Here is a 14,886-nt window from a genome sequence, read left to right as displayed (position 1 = left end):
GTAAAGATAGCAACACAGAAAAGGCGTTCGGAACTTGAAATTCGAACCGGACGCCATTACGGTCCGACGGAAAATAACTCGCGTTACTTGAGAACGTTTAGGAACTATAAAATAAAATAGAAAAGGGAAGATTCGGCTAGCTCGTTTCGTTTAGAGGTGCGTCCACATCGCAGCTAACTTTTGTAGAGCAACACGGTAACATTGTTGCAGTGTTGCTCACCTTAATACTTAATTATTATACTTACCTTTAACAAATAACTATATTTTGGACATAGGTCGCAATATAGTGTTACAAATGTTGCACAGAAATGCTAATATACCATCTAAAGCTGTATCACCTATATGGACCTTAAGTACTACTGAAATAGTCACTTATTTGGCAACTCTGTAACTCCTAAGTACCTACTTGATCGATGCTATTATAGCACTACTATAGCGCTCTTCTACCTCATATTTCAACCTCTAAACTCTATTGAAGCGTCATTTTGCAACCTAAGGTTTTAAAATGTGTGTCCAATCCGGGGTAACACCTATTTTTAGAGCGTCAATAGAAGGATAAATAAAAAAAAACCGGCCAAGAGCATGTCGGGCCACGCTCAGTGTAGGGTTCCGTAGTTACTCTTCCGTCACAATAAGCTAAACTGGAGCTTAACGTATAGTAAATTGTTAACCAACAGACAGACAGACAGACAGACAGACGGACATGGCGAAACTATAAGGGTTCCTAGTTGACTACGGAACCCTAAAAATGGGAAAGTAAAAAGCACTAGTTCGCGAAAACCAACTTTCCGCACGCTAAACAGCTACGTAAAGTAGCACTATTTGAGCAACTGTATACAAAAAAACTACCTACAACATGGGAACAACTAAAATCACCGACTAAACGCACCGAAATCAATTCGACTCCGCTATGCTGCGATTATCGTGGCCATGCGCAGAGCGCAGTCGCGCGTCAGTCGCACGCCCGGCCGCGGACGCGATTGTCGCGTCACAAAAACGCACGATAAAAAACATTGATTGTCGTTGACATCCCACGATTAAAAAAAAGTGATGATTTTTGTTTTTGAACCTTAATCTTAGGTAGTGAGTGTTTCTTTTCGCTTTCAAGGTCAAAATAACCTAACTTTTATATGAAAGTAATCAATAGGCGTTCATTTCCATACTCAATAGGGTACTCTGTGTATTCTAGAAGCGATTAAATGTAAATTTACATAATAAACTTGTTCATACAGACTATCAAGATGTATGAGTTCGAACATTTGAATCCGACTCGACTGATAGAAGAAGTGAAGGTTAGGCCGGCTTTGTACAAGTCGGACCAACCGGCGGACAGGGAGGAAAAGTTAACGCTGTGGAAGCAAGTAGGGGCTGCCCTGTTTCAAGATTGGGAGAGTTACAGCAAAGCTATGGCTTATGATAGAGGTGTGTTCTCGAATTTTCTAGGCAATGCCATAAAAATTTTGAACGCTGGCAAGATTGGGAAGAAATATTCTTAGTTATGTTTGGCTCAGAATATTTCTTACAATTTGCAATAGTTAGATAACTATATATGGGTATAATGCAAGTTCTAACTTCTAGATAGGAACATAATTAGATACCTAATACATAGTGCAATAGTTATCAATATTCGGGAGTCATAATATTTACTCGTATTTCTTTAAGTTTCAAATATCCTTACAGTAATATTACTAATTTCCAAACTCGATGGGTAAGGTGACAGGTATCATTAATTAAAAAAAAAGAAATATTGAGATGACATCTGTCGGCGTACCCGTCGGGTTTGAAAAAAATACTGTAGAAGGCATACCTTTTTTTTATATACTACGTCGGTGGCAAACAAGCATACGGCCCGCCTGATGGTAAGCAGTCTCCGTAGCCTATGTACGCTTGCAACTCCAGAGGAGTTACATGCGCGTTGCCGACCCTAACCCCCTCCCCCTCGTTGAGCTCTGGCAACCTTCCTCACCGGCAGGAACACAACACTGAGTAGAGTCTAGTGTTATTTGGCTGCGGTTTTCTGTAAGGTGGAGGTACTTCCCCAGTTGGGCTCTACTCTAGATCTGGAATGACATCTGCCGTGCTGTGCCCTACCACACAAAGCGAGACGACATTCCCAGTGCCCATACCTCTGTTTTGAACGTAGTTTAAGGACGTACCCGGGTCCAAGGGTGCCAAGGCAAAGCAATTAGGAGGTTTAAATAAAATAAAAAAACATTCAAATGAAAATAAAAGGCCATTGAAATAGACATAACCCTCACAAAGTTCAATGTCCGTCATAAAGGACAGCCCGTAAAAGTAATTTACGGAATGGGCACAAGGATTCCATAAAAACCATTAGGCAGTCACTGGGCAAGAAATAACAAATGGTTTTTGCTTTACAGGTAATTTCATTATAAACGTACCGGCGTATGTTTTGGGTAACTCATTCAACTGTATATCTTATTTTAGAGCATTAAACTGCTGGTTTTAAATTAGTTTACTATTGTAGATTCAGAATCAATTGTAGCGGATGGGGCTAAGTATCAAAAGTATCTCTCTTTCTCTAATAGCTTTTTCATCACACCAACTGGTAAAGGCCCTCTTGATTTTTCAAAAACTAATGAGAAAGTTGTGGGGCAAAGTAATCAGATGCAAATTTTGAGTTGTTTCCTATGTTAGCTGGTAGAATTGACTTTTAAATGTTGATTTATTTATTGCGTTCATTTGGATTTTTTTGGTATTTCATAGTTAGTAGGTACAATTTTCCTCGCATTGGTGTGGTGAAAAATTTTGTGTTTCACTCGGAGGCAAAATTTGTTTAACACTCGTGCCTTGAAACCCTCGCAACGCTCAAGATTCCACTTCTCGAATCACTCGCTACGCTCGTGGTTCAATTTCGGAATCTCTCGTTTGCTCGGATATCAATATTAGCACGAGCGGTTAAACAACAACTTTACCCCCTTGTAAAACAAATAACTATAAATGGAATGTTTCTAGTAAAACTATATAATATAATATAGTGTGCAAAATACTTTTGAACGCGAACGTTTGTAAAACAATAATTTTGGCGCTTTTTCTATCCGCTATTGAAGTTGAATGTAACATACGCTCGTTATGCATTAGTGGGGCAGAACGATGAAAGCGACAAAGAGCACGTGCGGCGGTGACCCAGTTGTTGTTTATCGCAAGTATGGGAACAATTTTGATTGATATCGGTGACGCATACTCGCGGACGATAACAGCTGGAGGATTGGAAATTGGAACTTTGCTCATTTCGTGTGGTTTTATTCTGCTATTCACATAAACATTATTCTTATTTCCAATATTGTTTTTATTCTTATTAGCTTGTTTGAGTGTCTCTGCTGGGCAGTTGTTCAGGAAGCTGTCCAGGTCATCCCGCCATCTCCGTTTGAGCCTGCCCCGTCCACGTCCCTCTACCGGCAATGTTTATTATAATTGAACTTATTATACAAAAAAAACATTGTTGTTTCTGGCTTTAAACGATAAACGAACAGCCGGCACAACATGTTAACGGTGGCAACTGCCTACTAAATCATTGAAATGTCTGTTGTATGTTTAGTTAGGTAAAGTAAGTCTTCTAAGCAAAATTTTCCATTGGCCTGATATTTAGCATACCTACGTAACTTCGAGCTTCGGTGCAAATATCATTTAATTTATGATACAATATACATAAGTAATAAAACTAATAAAATAACGCACGTAGCCACATTGAATATGTATATGTTAGAATCGTTTTGATGAGTGATGACAAAAAAGTCGGAGATATTTTTTTATCAAAAATGAAATAAAGAGAAACGCTTGATAACTTTAAATATGTAATTTATAGATCACATGCTATGCTATGCAATCTCTACGGGATAGCATTTTGCATAACAAATTCTTGTTTTTGCCAAACACTATAATTTAAACATGTCGTAAATATAGTAGATAAGATACCACCTAAGATAACCCTTTTATCATTTTGATTGCCACTGACCAGACGAGTCATAATGAAATGCTAAAGTATTCCTGCGATTACAATACGGGCCAACGGAAACTCAATTTAAAACCGGCTTGAAACCGGCCGGGGGCTGTGTAACAACCCCTAACGATACGAAAAGGAATACTTTGAGGTTAATTCCTTGCCTTCGTTAAGGAAAACATATCGAAATCAGCATGAAGTAAAATTATGGTTAAAACGCTCGTGTAGGCGTAAATGAATGTATAATTATTTGGTTAATCATGCGATAGAAAAACTGCATTAATGGTATGGCCGTTTGAAGAATGTAAGGTTAGAGTTGCAGAGAAAAAACTAGGACTGGATATAAAAAAGGAGCGGGAAAACGTCTTTTGTATTATTCATGCCTGTAATTGTCCTATATGTAGCAGTAAACTATTACTATATTCCAGTGTTGCAGCTTCAGAAAAAATGGCGGTCGCTGCGAGACGCGTACAACCGCGAGCTGCGGGCTCGGAAGACAGGTGTACGGATCAACTCGAGAGTGTACATGCACTTCAAACGAATGAGCTTCCTTGGGGGATTCGAGGGCGAGCTCAGCGAAGAGTAAGTTTTAGACACGGCACCTACGCACTTGGGTTCTATGATATATATTTCATTATAAGTGTGAAACGTTACAAAATTTATTAATACATGGAAATCATACCAAAAAAGAGGTGTTGCCTTACATCAAATGAGGTAGTTCTGTTTTTATATATATTGGTAGTGATGATGATTGGTAGTGATCCGAAGGGCTTTCGAGGTCGAAAACTTGGATTTGTTATTACCATTTCATCTTTACAAACATATTAAATAACCGGCCAAGAGCATGTCGGGCCACGCTCAGTGTAGGGTTCCGTAGTTACTCTTCCGTCACAATAAGCTAAACTGGAGCTTAAAGTATAGTAAATTGTTAACCAAGGGATGAAACGGTACCTTTCACCCGAGTTAAACAAATAGGCAGATTTGCATAATCAGTACCTAATTAAAGTAAGTCTTTTTACTATGAAGGGAAAACTTTTTGCGATAACTCAAAAACAGCTAAACTGATCATGTCCGCTATAGTTTTCATTTAATGTCTTTCTTAAGCTCTACTTCCACGATTTTTTTCATATTTTTAGGACCTATGGTTCAAAAGTTAGAGGGGGGGGGACACATTTTTTTTTTCTTTCGGAGCGATTATCTCCGAATATATTCACTTTATCAAAAAATGTTTCTTGAAAACCCCTATTAGGTTTGAAAGACCTTTCCAACGATACCCCATACTCTAGGGTAGAATCGAAAAAAAAAATTCACCCCCACTTTACGTGTAGGGGAGGTACCCTAAAAAAAATTAAATTTTTATATTTTATTGTACGACTTTGTCGGCTTTATTGATTTATATATGCATGCCAAATTTCAGCTGTCTAGCACTAACGACCACGGAGCAAAGCCTCGGACAGACAGACAGACAGACAGACAGACAGACAGACAGACAGACAGACAGACGGACATGGCGAAACTATAAGGGTTCCGTTTTATGCCATTTGGCTACGGAACCCTAAAAAACAGAACTACCTCATTTGCACCAATTCCATGGGCTATATATTCTGTCAGTCTAGTCAAGCACATTACCTTGTGTATTTAATTGCAATATGTAAAAGGACTATAAAAATACTGCTTAGAACTTTAAGGACAATAAAATATAGTCTGAAAAATCAGAAAGCAACATCCAAAGTGAAATACCGACGGTGTCATACCCTCATACCGTCGTACTTTGTATTGCTAAACCAAGAATGTCCACGTCCGTTTCAATGGACATTGAAAAATTTCTAATTACCTTCCTTTTACAGAGACGAGGTCGAAGAAGACGAGCCATTACCAGTCAAGGTCAAGAAGCCACGCGCCAAGAAACGTAAAGCCAAAGAATCCTCGTCAGAGAACGAAGGGCCAGCTGAAGAGTTCGAGATGCCGTTACCCATCTTCCCTCCCTTGGAGACAGGGGAAGATAGTGATAAACTGTTCCTGTTATCATTCTTGCCGGAGATGCGGCAGCTGCCACCGAAAATTAAGATGTGGGCTAGAGCGCGGATCGCGAGGATTATGCAGGTTAGAAACGCTAGTTTATAGGAGTCTCGTCGGCTCCGAATACAATTTCATGCCTTTTGGCGTCGAAACCCTTGGTCCGTGGGGTCCAAGTGCCTTTAAGCTCATTATGGAACTTTCAAAAAGGTTAGCAGAGGTCACCGGCGACCGCAGGGGGATATTTTTTAGTATTTTTTTTTTTATTTAGTTTGTAAGTTTTGAGTTATGAATTTAGTTCAAAATTCAAGAAAATATTTACTGTTTAATGTTCAATTTAGGCAATACTGCAATTTTGTTGCTGTAAGTTGTGACTGACCTGTCTCGGCAGTGGATTTGAGAGGCGTACGTGAGATGAATTCTTAGACGACCGAGCCAGTTCAATTTCCAAACTCGTGATCAGTACTTAAGGTATATTCAGAACGCGATCCGCTTTAGCGATTTACTTGTCAGGGTTATCTCGACGATTTACTGATTTAGGCACATCTTCACAAAACAGTGCTCTATATACTTTGTACTTTAGCGTGCTTTTATTTATATGCCTATAAATAATTTTATACCCTCACACGATCGCGTGCATATCGCAATTTGATGTACTGATGGACTACTTATTTATTGTTATTTTTATAAAATAAAGCGTTAAGTTGTTCAATGGTATGGTAATCTTTAAAAATGTTTTGCAGGAAGCAGTTTCAAACCAGTACAACGAGCCAGGTGTCAGCACACACGCAGAATCGGATATAAAGTTGACGCGGAATGAAAGCGACGAATAGTGATTACATTTATCAATCAATTACTTAATTAAGTTACTATTAATATAAGTTGACATTGTTAAGAGAATTAAATATTTTTTTTTACAACCTACTGTTTATTTAATTAAATATCTCCACGGAATCTCGGTAAGGGCGGCAACTGCTACAATGCCAATGTCACTAAGAAAATAAAAAATGTCCGTTATAACATACATCACTTTTAAAAGTGATGACAAGCCGTAAATCCAAATTATTTTAAAGCTCCAAAGAAATAGCGGAGATTTATTAAAATCCTTGCAAAAAATATTACCAAAGTACAAGGTTTAGGTAGAGATTTATTCTGAAAATTCTCACTTCCCATTCTTGGCAAGCTCGTAGCGAACTTCGGTAAAAGTAATGTGGAGGAATTTTTACTTGGCGCCCTCTCCGAGTTGCGCAATTCAATGCATGCTATGAATCATTTTTAGAATTTGGGCCATACCTATTATAAAAATATTTTTTTGGGGAAGTCGCGGGGTCTTTACAGTATATATATAGTAAACCTAAAACATTAATGTTGCAAAATATATATGTCGCATAAAATGAAGTGCATTGTATTCAAAGGAGAAAAAACCTAAGAAATTAGTTGCGTTTGTTTTATATCATACCAATCCATATGATACCAATCCTTTAAGAACATTGCAATCTACGATTAAACTTGGAAAAACTAGATATTTACCCGAGGTGAAAGACTCTATCTAAAATGCTTTAAGCTAGGCTTAAGGCTAAAGTTGGAGTACCTAATACCTATAGCGTAATTAAGTAGTGTGATAGGTTTACACGTACTGTAATAACTATCTTTAATTAATTCAGTAAATTGTAAAACAGAACCATGGTGCCTATGCTACGAGTAATCGTATTTAAGTATAGTAGTATAAAAATGTGTGCCACACGCCACTGCATTAAACAATTCCGTCACAATACTTCTCCAACTATTCATACCGACAACTAACAAAGTGCAATACAAACACGAACTTATCAATTTCATTCAAACCCTATTTTTGCGACGTTGCCAGCTCGCCGGCTCAGTCCGCCGCGGCCGCGCAGCGGGCCAGTCGCGAGACGCGCGCGGTACGCAGGCCACGCAGCGCAACCGCTATGTCGTACTGCCTCGACGTCGAGTCGTTCATAAACGAAGTGAAGAAACACCCGGAGATATGGGACTTGTCGCACGAAGACAACCGCCATAAGAGCAGGAAAAATCGAGCGTGGGGTGAAGTAGCTCGATTGTTTATTGAAGAGTTTGATGAGATGCCGGAGATAGACAAAAACGATGTTTGTGAGTGTCGTTTATTTTTTTTATCGTCACGAATTCACTAGACAACTTTAGTTTTCATAATCTTAGCATGACTGTCTCTGAAGAAACAAAAAGTAGGATACAAAACGTTGTTTACAAGTTACAGTTGAATTCGCGTTTTACATGCTGTTATTTTATACTATACGTACGCTTAGATTTTACGTCCGCGGTCACACTTTATGCGCACATTGTCCTACAAGAAACAAGAAGGACAAGTAGTGATATTATTATGACTTCAAACTTAAGTATTTCGTGATTAAAGTTGTAGATACAACAATGCGATTGTTGTTATAGGTCATGATTAATTCAACTTATATGTACTTACCTATCTACCTATACGTAGGCATCTCGTCACGTGCAGTGCAGTTATTTTTAGATATATGTAGGTACCTACGCAGTACGAAATGTGGTAGATATACTGACGGCTTAAACAAATTAACTGTACCTGTGTATTTTGCCATACCCTTCTATTGAATTCCGTGATAGCATACAGCTGTGTCAGTCTAATTGTACAAAGGGCGTCGTATTTAGACGGGGACGTGGTTGGTTCGTACACAGAACGACTTGTAGCGCCTACGCGCGTAAACACTCTAACCGGTTTATACCTACCTTGCGTTCTTATTGCTTCTGCAACTTACGACATCTTTTAAAATATGAGACTCGGCCAGCTTGCAGCAAAACAGCAGGAAATGTAAAAACTAACGAGATAAGAAATCTCTTTTAGATTATCAGTCAGATAACTCAAGATATTTTAACGATTCTTGGTTATAACTGTTACAACTGTAGTGCTTCTTCTCGCATGGTTACTCTAAACTATTACTACTACAACAATCGGGATACTTGCAGGTACTCTGACCTAACCAGTTCATTACGATGCGTCCTCTTTGACGGCCTCAACCCAAGTGAACGAGCCTGTCCAACATTTACCGTGTCCCCACCACTTTCTAAAACTACCGTGTTGCCAACAGTATAACGTTATTTTCCCAACTACCCCTGTATTAATCGGGGTAACATAATAATGTTGTCACAGTATAATTATTATTTAACTGCTATCTTAAATGTAAACATATATAAATCATGACACAACATTGTTCGAAATAACAGGGCTACAGACTTCAAACACTTATATCCTAAGCCAAATAAGAACAAAATCCCCAAATTCCAAGAACCACATCCGCTCGAACTGGCCACTAAACATTTTATTGCTTTCAGACAGAAAACTACACGGCAAATGGCGCAACATTCGAGACTCCTTCGTAAGAAACATGAAAAAGCCCGATGGGAAGAAGGGTTACATGTACGCTAAACACCTATCGTTTCTGAACGCAGTTTACAAAAACTCAGGGAGCGAAGCGGAGGAGAACGACTCGAATTCAAATCAGTTGTGGGAGGAGAGCGAAGCTGACGATGATCGCAAAAGGAAAAACAAAAGACGACACTTCCAAGTATTGAACGATTGCAATTGGAGCGACGACGAACCACCTTCAACCATAGACAATTTAAAAAGGAAACGGGTCGCAAACGTCAAGACTGAGCCCACTTTAGAATTCGTAGATACGCCGCCTCCGATGCCGTTCACAGAGACCTCGTTTTCTGTACCTTCTGAGGACGAGGATAGATCATTTTTCGAATCGCTATTACCAGCGGTTAGGCGATTCGATCTGGATCAAAAATTAGAGTTCCGAAGTCAAGTTATTACTTTAATTAAAAACATTAGAACAACTGCACAAACAAAGCAGTCGAGTAGTTAGTATTGATAATATCACGGACTTAAGCTTGGCTCAAGCTGTTAGATAGGATTACTGATCGATACTACTATCACTATAGGTTTTGTGATGTACATTCTTATAGCTTTATGTCTCATTCCAATAAAGATAAGTTTCTTTAAATAACAGTTTTCTTTATGGCAAAAATTGAGAAAACTTATAGACAACTAATCATCCCATTATTCTGAAAAATTGAGAAAACTTATAGACAACTAATCATCCCATTATTCTTTTCTTCAAATACTCTTCGTACATACATACGTGACGACCGGTCTGGCCTAAAAAATGTGATGAGCATGGATATTTGTTCCTGAGTCATGGGTGCTTGCTATGTATTTAAGTATTTATATATTATATATATCGTTGTCTAAGTACCCTCAACACAAGCCTTATTGAGCTTACTGTGGGACTTAGTCAATTTGTGTAATAATGTCCTATAATATTTTTTATTTATTTATACATCTAAGTAATTTAAATTAGACTAAATAATGGAAACAAAAAACAATTTCCCGGATTCACAGAAAGCTTACTGTATAATAAGCCTGATTATTTGATCTGACGCGAGCTCATATTATATAAAGCTAAGCTAAGAGTAACATATAGTATCCAAACTAAATTATATCCAGGATAAATACTTAAATAGCAATTAAAACTAGTTGTAAGATTCCTCTAAATCACAAATAAGTAACAAAAATAAAGTAGTAAAAAGTAAGCGTACTTATATTATATATGTTTGTTGTAGGTCGTATACCATGTATATTTGTAGGTTATAAGTGAACTAAATACCTTTTCTATTATTTTTTGCGCTCATTTATACAGTACGGATGTCTACCGTCCCCAATTCTCCCTCAATTGCTCAAAGGTTAACTGGAAGAGATCCCGTAAAGGGATAAGTTAGCCTTTGTAACAAATGATGAGTGTTTTATTTATTGTTTTCATTTTTGTACAATAAAGAGTTTTACTACTACTACAAACGTAAACGTAATTGGTATACCAAATGAGTGCTTGGGCATTTTATGCATAATTAATTGCACTTCAGTGACAGTGTACATGTCCATGTCGTGCTCCTATGTCACGGTGACAAACTCGTACAGGAAACATCCATCAAAATCACATAAATCCAGTCCATTCCACCGTTTCAGCCACTATGTGTCATATGTTTGTTGTTTACCACCTCACCGTCTAAATGCAATATGATTCAGAGTTCATACCACAACGTAACCTACGCTACGCCGTAGATAAAACGGGAAAAATACTTACGGCCCGATTCGACGAATGATTAAGACACGTTTAAGATCTTTTAAAGATCGATAACTAAAAGACATGTCAAAATTGACGTTTATTTCGATTCCGCTGTGATCCCAATAAGATCTATCTACGATATTTCTAACGTCAAAGCGACATTGGTTGCCCGAATCGAGCTGCTTCTGTCAATTAACGACATACAAACGATATCTAAATGAGAATTTATCTTAACCAGAACTTATCGTTATCGTATCTCATTCTACGAAACGGGCCTTTAAAATGTATTTGGACCTTAGTACCTATACAATGCAGTATCTAAACCTAGCTACTAAACTATAAAGGCCTCGTATGTTGCTGTGGCTGATCTGCTGAGGCTGCGAGGAGTGGACTCTTTAAGCGTTGCAAGGGTTTCAAGGTACACGGGTTTAACAAACTATGCTTCAGAGTGAAACAACATTTTTCACCACACCAACGCGAGAAAAGCGAACTGATCGGCGATAGGCCCTAGCCAGTTCACACCTGATGGAAAGTGAAGACAGGGCCTGCGATGGAGCTCACCGGTTCAGTAATAGCCTACATGTACAGTCAGTTGCAGAGAGAATTGCCCCCGTCCCCGCTCCTGCATAATAGATTGTATGCAGGGGGGTCGACTATCTCTGCAGCTTACTGTAAGTAAGAATACTATGAAGAATTCCTATAATGAGTCAGTTCAATTAACACACTTGTGGTATTAAAGATGTAGCAATCGTGCACATCCGCGATTGACTCATCTTCATGTATCGCAAAAAACTACGCACAAAAAAATGGAATTCTTGATCGATTAACGCGCAATTCAGAGAAATTGTCAAGTTTCATCATCAAATTTGACGCTGTCTAAGAGATCAAGTTTATTTTTATATGCATGACTAAGTAGAATTATTACTGTCGCTCATAATATTTTTCACAATGCCAAATTCTCACTGGCATTGTCAGTAAATACATATAAAGTTCAGTAAGCGTATTCAATGGATGACAAAAACGCTATCCACTTTAGTACTTTCACATTTTAAAACGTTTAACTTTTATTGTATGATTTGTATGTCTATTCCGCACCAAAACAAAAACGACGCAAGCCACTGACAGGCATCCTAGAACATTCACTACATTGACACTTGTTATAATCTTTCTAAATAGTCCGTGGCAGTCCGTGCGAGCTGGCAACGTCGCGCGAAAGTGGCGATCGATAGAACGGCTCGCGGCGGCATGGTAGTGTACGAGGAGTATTTCTATATTTATTCCTCGAATCGCGCAGGAACGATGACCTTGGACCAGGTAATTAATAAACTTTGTTGGCGTATTAATAATTATTAAAAGGGTGAAAGGGTTGATCATAACAAAGTTTAGAGATTTACCGCAAACAAAATGGGTAGTGTTTGGGTATTTACAAAATTTATTTACTATCATCATCACAAATACCTATGAATACGAGTATGTTAGAAATGCCACGCTGAAATTATGCACAGATTATATAATGTTTTTATCTCGTTATATTTCAAATTCACCTTCTCCCACACTCTAGCTTAGTTTAGTTATGTTTTATTTTTATTTTCTGTCTTGTTTTTCTCTGTTTGCCCTGAAAACCAGCGCCATGTCTAAGGATCAAAAACATAGGCTACGGAGACTGCGTACCATCAGGCAGGCCTTATGCTTGTTTGCCACCGACGTAGTATAAAAAAAAATCTTAGTCATCGGCATATGCTGCGCGGCATCCATTTTGATGTAAGATTTTTCCAGAATGAGATGTCTTCTAGGTTAAGTTTCATGTACACCAAATAAACTATTTCTATAAATTGTCAATAAAACAAATACCCGGTTTATGTGGCATTTAGAAATAAATTAGCTAAATGGCTTAACAGAATTCAAGTTTCTTGTTGCAAAAGCCGCGCCTTATTTTAAAATACCTAACCAGGCAGGTAGTAAGTACCGTTTTAAATTATGCATCTACGTTTCTGCTTGATAGCAGATAACTGCGTACGACACATCGTGAGATTCGTGACGTGAAGCTATGGTATGGGGTTCTTCAAAAAACCGGGCAAGTGCGAGTCGGACTCGCCCACCGAGGGTTCCGTACTTTTAGTATTTGTTGTTATAGCGGCAACAGAAATATATCCTGTGAAAATTTCAATCGTCTAGCTATCACGGTTCATGACTACAGCCTGGTGACAGACGGACGGACAGCGGAGTCTTAGTAATAGGGTCCCGTTTTTACCCTAAAAAGGAGTGTATAGGTTTTTTAAAGGGTCGGTAAGCGCATGTTGGAGCCTGCAGTTACAGGCGTCCATAGGCGACTGTGACCGCTTATGATCAGGCCGCCCGTATGCTTGTTTGCCTCCGATAAGGTGTTAAAAAATCGTGATTAGTAGCTAAAGTATAATAGTTATTTGTTTTACACGGGGGGCAAATTTGTTGTTTCACCGCTCGTTCTAATATACCCGAGCAAGCTAAAAGATTCCAAATATGAACCACGAGCGTAGCGAGTGGTTCGAGGAGTAGACTCTTTAAGCGTTGCAAGGGTTTCAAGGTACACGGGTTTAACAAACTATGCTTCAGAGTGAAACACAACATTTTTCACCACACCAACGCGAGAAAATTACTAACTATGAAATACAAAAAGAAAAACACATCAAATCCAAGTGAACGTAATAAAAAATGTAGCATTCAAAATCATCATTTAAAAGTCAATTCTACGAGCAAAATTTGCTTGTAATTACTTTCCCCCTTATGTGGATAAAATGCAACTTTCTTATTAGTTTTTGAACAATCAAGAAGGCCTTTACCAGTTGGGGTCGTAAAAAATGAGATGAACAGAACATTTATACATATATCCATTTGGCCAAGGATGAAAAAACAACGGTGTATAGGATAATAGTAAAAGAGAACGCAAAATTAGAGTGGCGGCCATAAAAGACTATGTGCACGAAAAACGCAGTAAAGGCCGATAGCGGCGTTATCTAACAGATATGTTGGGAAAATATCCAGTTATCTGCAGATAACGGTACAAAAGGGGGTGGAAGAGCTGAAAGGCAAACCCAACTCTGTACATTTAGCTACATCTACCTATAGGGCTATACAGGCGGGCTCAACAATACGTTAAATTTTAAGGAATAATTTGCAGCAGGAAGGGTTCCGTACCATCTATAAAAACGAGCAAAAAAATCACGTTTGTTGTATGGGAGCTTCTTAAATATTTATTTTATTCTGTTTTTTACTATTTGTTGAGAGACCGTGCGCGTTGGAGGGTCAGCCATCTTGTGGCCTGAATCGGAACCATAAACATGCACATGTACACGTCACGTGTTTTCTTGAGCATAGTAGGTTCTGTCATCTTGTGGGCTACATCGGAAAAAATAAACATCACATTTACGCCTCGCACCAAAAATCTGACGGCTCCTGTGCAGCCTCCTACAGTTCATGCACGCTCCCTATCGGCAACAGAAAATTTCAACTGTTAACTATCACGGTTCATGAGATACAGCCTGGTAACAGACGGACGGACAGCGGAGTCTTAGTAATATATACCCTTTGGGTACGGAACCATAAAAAGTTTAAAACTAATTAGCACCGCTAGGTTGTCAAAGCCACCTTGACTGTACATATTACTACAGTCAAGGTAATTAAATATCGAGACGGACAGAGTCCTTAAAATATGTACACACTACTTTGTACTTTAATGATCACTTGAACGAGTACAATAAGGTCGTGTATATATAT

At 38.5% G+C, this 14,886-nt stretch overlaps 2 protein-coding genes across 2 annotated transcripts; both read left to right on the top strand.

Moving 5' to 3' along the window:
* Window positions 1-806: 806 nt before the first annotated feature.
* LOC133529030 (uncharacterized) lies at window positions 807-6,901 on the top strand. Its single transcript, XM_061866616.1, has 4 exons — window positions 807-1,422; window positions 4,390-4,543; window positions 5,809-6,064; window positions 6,721-6,901. The coding sequence occupies exons 1-4, from the start codon at window positions 1,242-1,244 to the stop codon at window positions 6,808-6,810; spliced, it is 681 nt and encodes a 226-aa protein (XP_061722600.1). The 5' UTR covers window positions 807-1,241; the 3' UTR covers window positions 6,811-6,901.
* A 945-nt stretch (window positions 6,902-7,846) lies between these two features.
* Window positions 7,847-10,013, top strand: LOC133529025 (CWF19-like protein 2 homolog). Its single transcript, XM_061866612.1, has 2 exons — window positions 7,847-8,107; window positions 9,338-10,013. Exons 1-2 carry the CDS (start codon window positions 7,927-7,929, stop codon window positions 9,874-9,876), a joined length of 720 nt encoding a protein of 239 aa, XP_061722596.1. The 5' UTR covers window positions 7,847-7,926; the 3' UTR covers window positions 9,877-10,013.
* The last annotated feature ends 4,873 nt before the right edge of the window (window positions 10,014-14,886 follow it).

Source organism: Cydia pomonella, chromosome 20 (assembly GCF_033807575.1).
Source record: "Cydia pomonella isolate Wapato2018A chromosome 20, ilCydPomo1, whole genome shotgun sequence".
Classification (NCBI taxonomy): domain Eukaryota; kingdom Metazoa; phylum Arthropoda; class Insecta; order Lepidoptera; family Tortricidae; genus Cydia; species Cydia pomonella.
The sequence above is the reverse complement of the archived record's forward strand: the minus strand, read 5'-3'. Positions and strand labels throughout refer to the sequence as shown.